Raw genomic sequence first — 14,777 nt, forward strand, 5'->3', positions numbered from 1 at the left:
ATCACAATGAAGGTGTGTGTCTGAAATACTGATGCCTCTATATGCTATTTTGATGGCAAAAGTTAGTTTCTAAGTTATTTTGTATTGTTTTATGGACTTTGTGATTGAATGCTGTTCGTTATCTCCATGTCCTTCTTTCCCAAATGCAAATCAAAATCCAAGCCCAAAATCAAAATTAAAAAGAATTGCTCCACAGAGCCAAAATGAATTTGAACTACCTTATATATACTGGATTCCGAAACTTCATAAGAATCCTTACAAACAAAGATACATTGTAGGTTCCAGTAAATGTTCAACCAAGCCTCTTTCCTTACTCCTCACTAAGATATTAACAGTAGTGAAGGAAAAACTTCAAGAGTACTGTGCAACTATATATTCAAGAAGTGGTGTGAATCAGATGTGGATACTAAAAGTTTGGACAATTTGAAATCACAAGACTTTACAAAAATCAACAGCTTAAAAACTTACGACTTTTCAACTTTATACACAACAATTCCCCACGACAAATTATAATCCAGGCTTTTTGATATCATTGACAGCTGCTTCCTCAATAAAAATGGAACTCGTAAATTTACTTACCTCGTCATTGGTCATTTGCAAAATTATTTTGTTAAAACAGATTCTGATTGCACACATAAGTACTCTGAAGTTGACATCAAGAAGATTCTTGAGTTTCTGATTGACAATATCTATGTGGTTTTTGAAGACCAGGTATTCCAACAATCTATTGGAATTCGCATGGGTACCAATTGCGCCCCGTTATTAGCAGACCTATTTTTGTATTCATAGGAAGCAGAATTTGGGCAAAATCTTGCGTGGAAAGAAGAAAACACTTGTGGTGGCGTTCAACTCAACATTCAGATATATAGACGACGTACTGTCAATTAATAATGGTAATTTCCATTATTGTGTCGATACGATATATCCTGGTGAGCTTGAGATAGAAGATACCACAGAGTCTGACACATGTTTCATACTTGGATATTTTACTTGAAAAAGACACCTAATGGTTATCTAATAACCAAGCTATATGATAAACGTGATGACTTTAACTTTTCTATAGTCAACTTCCCTTACTTATGCAGCAATATACCTTCATCGCCTGCATACGGAGTATATATATCAGTTGATTCGATACGCAAGAGCATGCTCTACGTACGTACAATTTTTAAACGAGGTTGATTATTGACAAACAATTTGTTGAAACAAGAATATCAGCAGTTTCGTCATCATTTCGTAAGTTCTATGGTCCATACAATGACATTGTCAGCAAATACAATTTATCATTGAGTGAAATGCTGACTGACGTTTTTCATACTAACTGGTAGTCGATTACTAATATTTACACACTGAATTGACGACGGAATTTTCCTTTATTTCCCGATCATGACAAGAAGCACACGGCGGGTGTGACCGGTCGGCAGGGAATGCTCACTCCTCCATGGCACCTGATCCCACCTCTGATGTTTCGGGGGTCCGTGTTTGCTCTGCTCTTATTTTGTATTGTTTTATGGACTTTGAGATTGAGTACTGTTCGTTATCTCCATATCCTTCTTCCTACCAAAATAGTATTGTCACAAGAATCGACTTTTGAATAAGAGGGTTCTAAGACAAACCTTTCAAAAGGTATGACAAAAGTTAAAATTTTAAATTTCAGTTTTATTAGATGATTGAAGCTTTGAAAATCTGTGTTAATGTACAGAGATTTCGTCATTTGCTGAGATTGAATGCAATTAAATGTATGCAAGTATTAAATAAATATTGCACACTCCTAATGATTAAGTCTATTTGTATACAAATGGGAATCTTACTAGTTTTTTGGGGGGCTTTGTTTAAGCTTTTTATTATTGAACCTGTTAAAGCCGAACTCACCTGTCTCTTTGCTTAGAACTATTTATTCAGTATTATGGTAATTAGTAAACGACTTGCATAATCAATGAATATTATTTACAGTCATGCTTCTCAATAATGCAATGTTCAAATAAAAGGGTTCTGAAGAAATATAATTAATATTTGCATGAAATGAGAAAAAACACAAGGAATTGTCCACCCACGTTTTGTTATTTGAACAATAAATTAGTTGGTTCAAGACGGCGCATTCAAGCTCACATATTAGCAAAATCTGAATTTTGGTTGACCGCAAAAGAATGTTAAAAACGGTCATATTTATTTGGTAAACTTGTCTCCTAAGGATCATTTGAGGTCAATCCAGTCCAATTATACAACTGTAGCAGGTACATTTTTAAAAATTTTTTTTATCGATTCCTTTTTTTATTTTTTTTTTTTTATCATTTTATTTAGAAAGTCTAAGAAATCAATAAAATTTTGTGGTAGATAAAAAGAGTCTTGCTTATATTAGATAAAAGAATATTAAAACGATTAAATTTTTATGGTAGATAAAAAGAGTCTTGCTTAAGGATCCTATATATTTATTTATTAGTAGCAGGAATATTATAACAAGACACAAGAACTGTTGTTGTGTCGTGAAACTCTACATGTAGATAAATGGACGACCTTGTATACAAAAACTATAGCAATTATAATTCCAATTGCTGAGTTGCTATTTCTCAATTAATTTTGATTTGAAAAATTTCTTTGATAGCTACCCTGTGAAACAAAAAAAGAAGATAAATTCAGCTTTTCCATCATTACGTTCTCTAATTTATGCGATAGTATACCAATATCAAACGGAAATGTGTTTACATTTCCGAATTGATTCGAAAGCAAGAACATGCTCTGAGTATCATCAATGTATAAACTAAGGAGAAAACTGACAAATTAGTTGAAATAACCAGGATCTCATACAAACAGCGCACTGTGGTGCATGTAACTGATCGACAAAGTATGCTTGCTCATCCTAGGCACCTGATCCAGGATCATTCAATTTCCAAGGATCCGTGATTATGCCCTGTTGAGGATTCGGTTTGTTTGATGAATTTATGAGATTCTTTATTCTCTGTTATCCTAACGATTTACTCTCTATTTTGCCAAGACACCTTTGTGAGTTCTCTGTTGAAAATGTTTTAGGTAAAGGTTTTCTTTTTTAAGATTGATATATTTTTTTTCTTTTCCTCAATTAGAAATACCGGTTATTGATTCCGATTGTTTATTCGACATAGAAAACACGGAAAGCATGTCTTAGAACGAAAATAATTATACTCCCCCTGATAAAAGGGTTTTATGACTATATATGATTGACATTGGAATTGCTTTTTAAATTTAACTTGATTTCCATACATTTGATAGAATGCCTTAATTAATGACAATCACTATTTACTTAACAAATGGACTGGTCAAAGGACTGTTAAACAGGTCGGAGAGAATACTCGAAATCGGGTATTATCCGTGAAATCGCGTATAATACTCGATATTAGGGTATCGTTGAATCCCCGAAATCGAGTATTCCGTGCAACTTTCTATAAAAACTAAAGAATAAAGCAACGGCACATTATGCCAGTAACTGTTACTTGTACATCAGTATCTTGTTGATTTATTTTTATTAAACTTAATTCATAAGGTTCTCAAATAACTTTTAAATCACACAACAAACACTGCTGGGGTAACAAAGAGGACACAATGGCGTTATTATTTTTCAATATAATTTCTAAAAACAAATAACTACACTTCGTTTGTCTTTATTTCCCATTAAAGAATTCCATATACTTTATTTTCTAATTTGTGCACTATTCACAAAACGTGAAATTTTAAAGAAATTAAACGACTAACGCCGTGTTATGTATTTTTACTGAAAAATGTATGGCGTCCCTTTCTCGTGAAATATAAATTACTCCTAACAGTTAGAGAGTACATTATAAGCGAGTCATAATTGTATATCTCTGCCATTATAGAATACCAACGTTATTATAAAGAAGAAAATAAAATAAGATGAAATAAATACCCACGGGAAAACAGTTTGAAAATAGCTAATTGAAGCGGAGTATCTTTTTTTATGTCAATTTAGCATGAAATGTTTATTTCAAAGACACCGTAAATTTTTTGGTTGCATTTTAATCGATAAAAAATATACTATTTTACCTTTATTTTATGCATTTTGTGAAAATTGAGAGCGAGAAGTCATATGAACAGGATTTTCGTGTTTCTTTTAAAGGGGGGGGGGTTATAAATAAAAGTCAAATGTGTACATCTTTTCATGAAGTTAAAATACATTGAATTTCTCAATATAGATCGAGGTAAAGTCATATTGATATATGAATTACATAGTCAAGTTTTCACATTTCTTATAGTTTTTACGTTTATGAACATGTTAATGAACAATCTGAAATAATGGAGTGTTCAATTGCCTTGGAAACTCTTGTCTTACTTTTTGGGAATATAATTCCTCATCGGACATTAAAATTTCATAAAAATCGTAGCCATTTCCCTTCTTTATTATAGGCGTCGGAACCGGGGGGGGGGGGGGGGGGGGGGGGGGGCCCCCCCCCCCCCCCACTTCTTTCCCAATATATACTTTGACACCTCGCAGTATAGGCTAACAATGGGTAAAGTTTTGGTGTTTGGAGAAAAATTTAGGTACTAAAGTTCGAACCCCCCCCCCCACTCTTCCTTACTATTAAAAATATATGACCGAGTTTAACCGACCGTGACATTCAAAGAGAGGTCTCTTAGACACATGTATAACACAGTCGAGGTTGTTTTGTCAGAGGTGGTCAAGAAGCCTTTAGCCCCCCCCCCCCTTTTTGAAGTCGCCAGGAAATGGTAAAATATTGATGACTTAGCGAAATTAAACGATCAACAGTTATGTTCTCTCATAAATTGTATTCCTGAAACTATCACTGTCTCTGCTAAAATTTTGAAGACATATTCTGCAAATATGTTTGAATGATAAATAAAAAAAGAGAAGATTTTCAAAAAAAAGAGAAAGAGGGTTCTTTTAGCCGAAATTTTAGACATTTTTATCATTACATTATTTATACATTCAAAAATAAATTTGATTTTATGCACAAGATGAATGTGAAAGTAATTAATGACGCATAAATTAATTAGATAGGATAGACAATCTCTTGTTTATACATGGCATCATATCTGGTGTGTGAAATGTGTTTCCGTATAATTTGATTTATTTACAAATTGTTCATGTTTGTCGTGTTGATGTGGAATTATTATAAATTCCTGAATTCTGATACTTTACAATTCTGTTGTGTTGGGAATGAACATTAGGAAGATGCATATACTTTCAACATAAGGTAAAATATAAAGCAAATCGAACGCCTTTTTGTGGGCAGATCATGAAATGTTATGAGCTCCACGGGTATTTGTTGTCCCGAGCGCATTAATCTTGACGCCCAAATTCTTACTTGGCTAGTGATATCTTTAGAAAACGTGTATCTAGATGAAAGTTAACTCGGCAACATGCGCCACCCCATTCTTTAAGTTTTATTAGGTGTTTACACCTCCTATACCCGATTTCGCGGATTCAACGATACCCTAATATCGAGTATTATACGCGATTTCACGGATAATACCCGATTTCGAGTATTCTCTCCGACCTGTTAAAGCAACATTAAAGAAACACGACACGCAATAGATCGTTTATAGATTCCATTTTTACATTTTCACGATCAATTATGCCATTGCTATATGTAAATAAGGAAGGGGTCATCGATGATACTTCAATATTAGTTTTCCTCTTCCTCATCGCTGTCGATTTAGTTAATTAAAACATTTGATGAGAAAAGGGCATCATTTATCACACATTACTTAATTAAGTGAGTTGAATGAAGACAATTTTAACCTTTGTAAAAAGATTTTAATAAATACCATTTATAGAAATTACAATCGCATCAATTTCTCTAAAAATCAAGAATTTTTAGCGTTTTGTTGAAGCATTATGGAATGACCGTATAAAGTAAGGAAAAATTTATCAATATTCATCAAAAGCATTTGTAAGCTGTTAAGTCCAAGCGCTGTTATTCAGTATGAAAGGAAAAGTAAAATTGATTTCGTAAGCTCGTAAATTACAAATCAGTTTAACATTTTTCTTAATAAAAGTTTAGAAAATATAAGCTGATTTTTTAGTTCTAATGAAATATATAAAGGTAATGAACAAAATTAAAGATCAAAAGTCCATTAAACAATATAAATTTCTAGCAGAGCAAAAACGGACCTCCAAAAACATCAGAGGTGGCATCAGGTACCATGAAGAAGTGAGCCTCTTCCGCCGATCGATCACACCCGCCGTGTGCTCGTTGTCATAATCGGGAAATAACGGAAAAAATCCGTCGTCAATTCATTGTATAAATAATGGACTAACAATTGGTATGAAAAACGTCAGTCAGCATTTCACTCAATGATAAATTGTATTTGCTGACAAGGTCATTGTATCGACCTTAGAACTTACGAAATGATGACTTTAAACGAGACAGCTGATATTCTTGTTTCATGAACTTGCTTGTCAATAATTTACCTCGTTTTAGAAATTGTTCATATGTAGAGCAAGCTCTTGCGTATCGAATCAACTGAGATATATACTCTGTATGCAGGTGATGAAGGTATATTGCTGCATAAGTAAGGGAAGTTAACTATAGAAAAGTTAAAGTCATCACGTTTATCATCAATCTGATTAAAATCAGATCCTTTGATCCGCTCACATAGATCGATACACCTTGTCTAGCGATCTATGTGAGCGGATCAAAGGATCTGATTTTAATCAGATTGGTTTATCATATAGCTTGGTTATTAGATTACCATTATGTCTTTTTCAAGTAAAATATCCAAGTATGAAAAGGTGTCAGACTCTGTGGTATCTTTTATCTCAAGCTCACCAGGATATATCGTATCGACGTAGGAATGGAAATTACCATTATTAATTGACAATACGTCGTCGATATATCTAAATGTCGAGTTGAAGGCCACCGCAAGTGTTTTCTTCTTTTCACGCATAGGATTTTGCATACATTCTGCTTCATATGAATATAAAAATAAGTCTGCTAATAACGGAGCGCAATTTGTACCCATGCGAATTCCAATAGATTGTTGGAATACCTGGTCTTCAAAAACCACATAGATATTGTCAATCAAAACCTCAAGCATTTTCTTGATGTCAACTTCAGAGTACTTATGTGTGCAATCAGAATCTGTTTTAACAAAATAATTTTGCAAATGACCAATGACGAGGTAAGTAAATTTACGAGTTCCATTTTTATTGAGGAAGCAGCTGTCAATGATATCAAAAAGCTTGGATTATAATTTGTCGTGGGGAATTGTTGTGTATAAAGTTGAAAAGTCGTAAGTTTTTAAGCTGTTGATTTTTGTAAAGTCTTGTGATTTCAAATTGTCCAAACGTTCTTTAGAATTTTTTAGTATCCACATCTGATTCACACCACTTCTTGAATATATAGTTGCACAGTACTCTTGAAGTTTATCCTTCACAACTGTCAATATTTTGGTGAGGAGTAAGGAAAGAGGCTTGGTTGAACATTTACTGGAACCTACAATGTATCTTTGTTTGTAAGGATTCTTATGAAGTTTCGGAATCCAATATATATAAGGTAGTTCAAATTCATTTTGGCTCCGTGGAATATTAAAAGTATTCAAAACTGACAGGTGATTTTGAAGAATTTCTTTCTTAGAAAGGGAAGTATGCTGACAAATTCATTGTATCAACCATAAAAATTACTAAAAGATGACTTTAACGAGACTGGTAATATTGCTTCCGTGATTTGTCTGTCGATTATTCAATTCGTTTTAGAAATTGTTCATATATAGAGTATGCTCTTGCGTATCGAACTGAGTATAAAAATCCGTATGTGTGTGATGAAGGTATATCACTGCATAAGTAAGGGAAGTTGACGATAAAGAAAATTAAAGTACCATTGTTAAAATTTTACTTTCAACTATTCCATCATTTCCTTGGAATTTTAAATATCTACAATATTCATCTTGTTGACTTGAATTTTCAAATATATTGTTGTTTATAGTTCTCCCACAGCTTCTCCTACATGAGTGTTAACATTTAGTGAGGATTAAAGAAAGAGGCTTCGAGGAAGATTTACTGGAACCTGTATCTTTGCTTGTAAGGATTTTTATCAAGTTTTTGAATCCAATATAAATATGATAATTTAAATTTATGTTGGTTGTTGGAAATATCAAAGATATGTTATATTAAACTTATTGAAACAAAATTTTATTATCAGTTCACTTTTGTATTCAGATAAAGTAGAATTATTCAATAACTTCAACATGGGAAAAAAACATTTGCTTTGGCTTTCAACCTAGCATTTCAATACATCGACGACGTTTTGTCTATTAACAATACTTATTTTATTCATCTTTTATCAATCTAGTTAATAGTGAATGTATATGTGCTATCCGTTAACCCCATATATCAAAGCTGCTTCTCAAAGCAGAATAAAATACATAACTTCAGCCGTATTTAGGACATAACCCTAACCCAAACTGGCGGAAGAAGAGAACACTCGAGCCTCTGTGGTTAAAAAGTTCCTGTGGTTCAATCGGTAGCGCACATTGCTACAAAGATATCATAGTAAACATTATAGAAAGACACTGCGACAGAATAGACACTGATAAAGGGGAGGTAATCTAAATACAACATTTGCTTTTCTCGATTATGAGCCATTTGATTAATTTGTGAATAATGAATTCGTCTTCACAATAACAGAGTTATGAATCCTGTATATTTTTTTTCAGAAATGAAATTTTACTTTATATTGCTTATTATTTTTATCTTATTTTGGAACAAGGCTTCTGGAGTATTTGACTTTTTAAATATAAAAAATAATCCTTTTTACATGTTTAAATCTAATTAATGCTTCCGGTGAATTATTATGTCCTGCCAACCATGAATCATTACCTAAACAAGAAGACCATGGGCCACATCGCTCACCTGAGTAACTTTTGCCATTCTGTCATTTAACAGATTTCCCCCTTTCTACCTATCTTGACCTTGACAATCCTAATTGACCATGATTCAAACAATTTAGAATCTACACAACCCCAGGATGCTTCCACATAAGTTTCAGCTTTTTTAGTCCATTTATTCCCGAGAAGAAGATTTGTAAAGTTTTTCCCCATATACTTTGATGTAAAAAAAATTTGTTTCCTTTTGTAGCCCCTCCATACCCCCGAAAGTCATGATTTTTACAATTGAGAATCTACACTACCCAAGGATGCTTCCATATAAGTTTCGGTTTTTCTTGCCCAGTGGTTCTTGAGAAGATTTTTTTTAATTACCCAACCCCATTGTATTGTATTTTCTTGATTATCTCCCCTTAGAACAAAACTTGACTCTTTATTTTAATAAGGTAAATACCCCTTCACCCAAGGATACTTTGTACCAAGTTTGGTTAAAATTGGCTCAGTGGTTCTTGAGAAGCAGTTGAAAATGTGAAAAGTTTTCAGACGGACAGACAGGCAGCTAGACAGACGGACGACGGACAACGGGTGATCAGAAAAGCTCACCTGAGCTTTCAGCTCGAGTTAGCTGAAAAGATAGTTGCTTATAGAAAAATTCAAATAAAATTTGAAACAGTTTCAATATTGTATGTTAAAATTTATTTCAGTTCACTTTAAAAATGCATACACTAACTAGTCCATTAGTACACATCATTGTTTTTATGGCAATTGCTTTGGAGTACTGTCGTTATTCGGGACTCTGACCCGGTGCCAGGTAGAACCGTTTGGTCAGCGTGGACCACGTACACGGCATTTGCTTGTGGCCGGCATTGGTCTGCCACTGAGGGTCGTACGCCAGGGCCTCCTTCACGTCAATTAGCATGTCTTCCAAATGTTCCTCCAGATAGTTGTCCTTAAAAATCTGTATCACGTTGTGGAAAAACCAGGAACCTAGATGTGGCCTCCGCCAAGCATAATAGCCTGAAAGAACGGTTGATTATTTTTTAACTTGTTTAAAAATTCGAATAAAAGTTTTGCAAAAAATTGTTTATCTTATCTAAATATTTATTTTTGTAATTGATATACCTATGACAAATAACAATGAAATATGGCAGAAAATATAATGTGCAATGCATAAACTCTTTGCAAATAATTCTATAATTCTAATGAGCATTCTGAATTTACTGTAAATTAGGTTTTGTTCGCGAGAACGTTTTCTTTGCATCTTTGTACAAGATTTTTTGCTCAAGAACATTTTATCTTTATTATTTGTTTATTCTTTTTTGAGTTTTATTTTTGGTCCATTCGTCGAGTTTATTCGAATTCTTGAAAATCTTGTCTCACCTTGCGAAAATTTGGCAAGCATTGTCAAGAGAAACAGCTCCGTTTTAAGTAAGGTATAGAACTCTTTTACTATATTCATGTACCTGGTGTGGTAGCGTAAGCCATCAGAAGATCAGCATCTGTTGGTATCGAGACCTTTCCTACCACTTGATCTATCATAACTTCCTCCTTATCATCAGACAAATCCACCGTACCCTGAGGAGATTTCCCGCGACAGGCCTGTACAAAAAAACACTTAGGTTTCCCTACAAAAGTCAGATTAATGAATGTAGTACATAGCATGTTGCTTTCATACTCAACTAAAGAGCTGTCTTTTTCTTCTTTGAAATAAAAAAAAATTACCTGCAAAATATTTTAATTTGTCATTTTTGAAATAAGCTACGATTTCGTCAAGCGATATGGTTTGCTCGTCATGTGTAAAAATTCCCTCCTGCAATAGATATCGATAACTCAGACCTGCAGCCTTGGACTCTGTTTGTGTAGAATTAATTCATCATATCTCAAGAAAAAGAATTTTATTGATAAGAAACTAGAGATTACAATAAACTTTCACGTTCAATGAACATGATGAATGAAGGAAATAGTTTTCAAACAGTAAATTTCAGTGAAAGTTATGAATTTGACTCAGCATTTTAATATACAATGTTATCAGAATTTTATTTTGCATATTTAACCTCGTTTCCGTGACTCATTATGAAGACTAGAAGACAATAATAGTCGGCTGCTTTACGTCTGTTGTTGAATAGTCCCGCTGTTTCTTCCAGGAACTCCATCAAATCTTGTTTTGTTGTGTCATGTTCCACATGACATTCAAAGTTTAACGTCTTCTCAAAAAAGTTCTGAATATTTCTTAAATCAGCTTCTGTGCCTGGATAAAAGAAGATTATCATTATCAAAGAACAATAGTCAAAGGGAAAAAAAAAACATTAAATTACCCAGGTTGTAGCTTAAATGTATTAACTGCTTTATTATATGCTGTTAATTTTCCTCTCAATGCTGATATACTAGTATGCTTTCTCTGTGTCATTATTTATCAGTGTCTCTATTTCTATAATGCTTTCTCTGTGTCATTATTTATCAGTGTCTCTATTTCTACAATGCTTTCTCTGTGTCATTATTTATCAGTGTCTCTATTTCTACAATGCCTTCTCTGTGTCATTATTTATCACTGCCTCTATTTGTACCATTATTTATCATTGCCTCTATTTCTATGATGTCTTCTTTGTGTCAGTATTTCTCAGTACCTCTATTTCTACTATTTGTTTCTCACAGAGAGAAAGAATTTGTAGAAAAATGGGAAATTATTAATTATGACACAGAGAAATAATTTGTAGAAATAGAGACGGTGATAAATAATGACCCAGACAAAAGGCATTGTAGAAATTATTATCAATTATCTTTTTATATGCTATGTTTTCTTCGTTTCAGTATTGTTTACAGTCTTTATTTCTCTATCTTTCACTGTGTCATTTTTTATAACTGTTTAATTTCTTCATTATGTCTTTCTTTGTTATTTTACATGTATTCCACTGTGTCTTTCTCTCTGTCATTTCTAATCTCTGTTCTACAATGCCTTTTTCTCTGTGTCTTTTTTAATTCCAGTTTCTTTTTATTGTTATTATGTCATGTCTGTGTATAATCAAATAATGTCTATTTTTACTATGTCATTTCTGTGTTATTTTCAGTCAATGTCTTCTTCCCTCTGTCTTTTTGTGTGTCATTACTAAACACAGTCTCTTTTCTATTGATGTTTTCTTTGTGCCATTATTAATCACCTTTGCTATATCAACAATGTATTTAATATCTCATTCTCCTTTTCTAAGTCCATTATTTTGTTTAGGCTTAAAAATAATTCTGACTGTAAAAAATCTTTCTTCTTACCCTCTCTTCCTTTCGTGTAATGAAGAATCAGAGCAAGTCCCTTTTGATTTTCACCTTTCGTATATCTTCTTTTTTCTATATGTTCAATGAAAAATTTGAAAACAGTAAAATAGATTTTTTTTTTTACATTTTTTTATTATGAGATTTCAAGTCTACGTACTTGATGAATGTGCTCCTTTTTTCTGGGTTGGTCCATCCTGACTTTCAATCTGAGGTTCTTGGTCATTCTCTTCTAATTTTCGTTTTTTACTATCCAACTCTAAGATCATCAATTTATTGAACATTTCAAGTAAAAACTTCATGATTACGAAGATCTAGAGCTCTCAAAAATAATAAAATACTTTGAAGAAACAAATATTTAGTAAGTTATATGTAAATGTACTAATTTATTTTCAGTTTGATTTTCCATCACCTGAATGTCGTTAAATATGTCAAAAATACAATAAATTCTTGTAGTAAATAAATTGTATGAACTCTTGTTTTTGTTTACATGGTTTATATCATTATATTGTATTTACTTTCGTTTTCCTTTGTCATCTCAGCTACCTGGGGTCTGTTTGCCTCGGTGATTATATTTTTTATCTCCTCAGCTTTTTCTTTGATCTCATCAACCCAAGTAACGTCTATACATTCAATGAGTTTAATGAAATCATCATAATGCCCGGGCTTCACGAGTCCTCTTTTCTGTAATTTCTCCACGATGTCCAGTACATTGTTGCAGTTCATTATTGCGTAGGGAGGTAATTTCAACTTTAAGCGATGTTTTACCTTTTCGAAATCGTGAGCATCTACCTGAGAGTTAATGAAATCATGAAGATCGGTGATTAGTTTGTTATGGAGATCTCTTGCTTCCGGTGGAATCTTGTCAGCTGCCATTTTGTTTCAGTATGTTGATTAAAGCTGCACTTTTAAATCAGTCGGTTTGTCTGCTTTTTTAAACTTCCTGTATGCATGATAAGAGGGTCATGTCAATGAACGAATGGGGCGCCAAGAGGTGTTGAAATTAGGTTTTAAAATTTAATGATTCAAATCTTTAAAACTTACAATAAAATTCCTATGTTCTATATAATTTTAAATCATAATTTAAAAAAATATTTTTATCAACTAACAAATAAAATAATCTCTGTAATGATATTTGTGTGAGTGAAGAATCTTTCATTGTGATGCATGTGATTTATTTCAAATGTTTCAAACGTACATATAATTATTATACCGGTATTTGCCTTCACACATGTCAGGCTCTTTCATGTTTATCTTGTAGAATTTATTAGATTAATATATATACATATGTATGTATTAATTAGAATTATTTGGTAAACAAGGTTTTGAGTTTTGATCAATTATAGATATGTTGTGAAATATTGCATTTACTAGTATACAAGACCATGAGAAAACAATTTGTATTTTCATTTACTATTTACATGTATATAAGGGGCAGAATTAAAAAAAAACTGATATTTAAAGCCCTGTAATTGCCTATAATCGAATAAGTAAAATATATAGAATTAAAAAAAGTTTTAAAACTAATACTATATAGTTATTCCAATCAAACAATACAGACCAGAAGCAAAGCAACAACAGGCCTTTAAACCATCAGCATTGGACTTGATTGATATATTTTATTGCTTTCATCACCTGCAAAATGGGTTTATATCTCTCAGTTGTTTCTATACAGAAGAGCATGCTCGATGTATGTACGAATTCTAAAATGAGGTAAATTATTGAGAAACATGTTGATAAAAAATATATCAGCAGTCTCGTTTAAAGATGTCATTTCGTAAGTTCTATCATAATGGTTGATATAATTACTTTGTCAGCAAATCACATGTATCATTGAGTCAAATGCTGACTGACGTTTTTCGTACTCATTGTTTGGCAATTGTTTGCACACTGATTTTCCCTTTCTTCCAGTTTAAAGGAAGCACGCGTCAGGCTTGAACGGTGACAGGCGATGTTTACTCCTCCATGACACCTTATCCCAACATTGATGTTTTATTGGAGGGTCGTATATTTGCTCTTCTCCTGTTTTGTATTGTTTAATGAACTTTTGAGTTTGAATACTGATCGTTATCTCAATATACTAGTATTTCGATCATCCTTCAGAGAGACGGAAATAAAGCCTTTTTCAACCGTTCTCTTCATCTGAATTTTTTTTATACATTTTGGAAATATAGCAGCCCAATAAAAGCATAATTTAGAGATCAATAAATGTTGAATGAGACAAAAATAAAGTTTTTAATTGTTTAATTAAGTAGTAGTATTACATTAAGCAAAATGAAAATACAGAAGAATTCTAGTAAAAGAATGCTGATACGGCATGTTCCTGTAAGGAGCAGAACCTAGAAAAAGCAGTGAACAGTGTCAATTGATATAAATAAGATTATTTAATTTTTTATCTTCATGTATATAAAAACGGTTATTGTAGTCAATCATTTAAAGTTCATAATAAATATCAAAAATGATGTAATTATGCAAGAAATATCTTTGCACTATTTGCAGGATTTTTTAGTTTAAGAGTTACCCAAATAAATGAAAATTAATGGAAGACTTCCTCAGCCGTAACGACGCCTCCCGTAACCATAGCGACCATATCTACCGTAACCATAACGATCACGACCACCAAAACCAAAGCGACCACGACGACCGTAACCATAGCGACTACGACCACCGTAACCATAGCC

The 14,777-nt window shown here is 32.7% G+C and overlaps 1 protein-coding gene across 1 annotated transcript; it reads right to left on the reverse strand.

Moving 5' to 3' along the window:
• Positions 1-9,514: 9,514 nt before the first annotated feature.
• LOC134244783 (caspase-3-like) lies at positions 9,515-13,029 on the reverse strand. Its single transcript, XM_062727027.1, has 7 exons — positions 12,615-13,029; positions 12,257-12,355; positions 12,097-12,171; positions 10,890-11,083; positions 10,558-10,645; positions 10,299-10,460; positions 9,515-9,852 (listed from the first exon to the last, which is right to left on the reverse strand). Exons 1-7 carry the CDS (start codon positions 12,970-12,972, stop codon positions 9,620-9,622), a joined length of 1,209 nt encoding a protein of 402 aa, XP_062583011.1. The 5' UTR covers positions 12,973-13,029; the 3' UTR covers positions 9,515-9,619.
• Positions 13,030-14,777: the final 1,748 nt, after the last annotated feature.

Source organism: Saccostrea cucullata, unplaced genomic scaffold, assembly GCF_032062105.1.
Source record: "Saccostrea cucullata isolate Sc308-1 unplaced genomic scaffold, CSIRO_AGI_Scuc_v1 ctg13593, whole genome shotgun sequence".
Classification (NCBI taxonomy): Eukaryota; Metazoa; Mollusca; class Bivalvia; order Ostreida; family Ostreidae; genus Saccostrea; species Saccostrea cuccullata.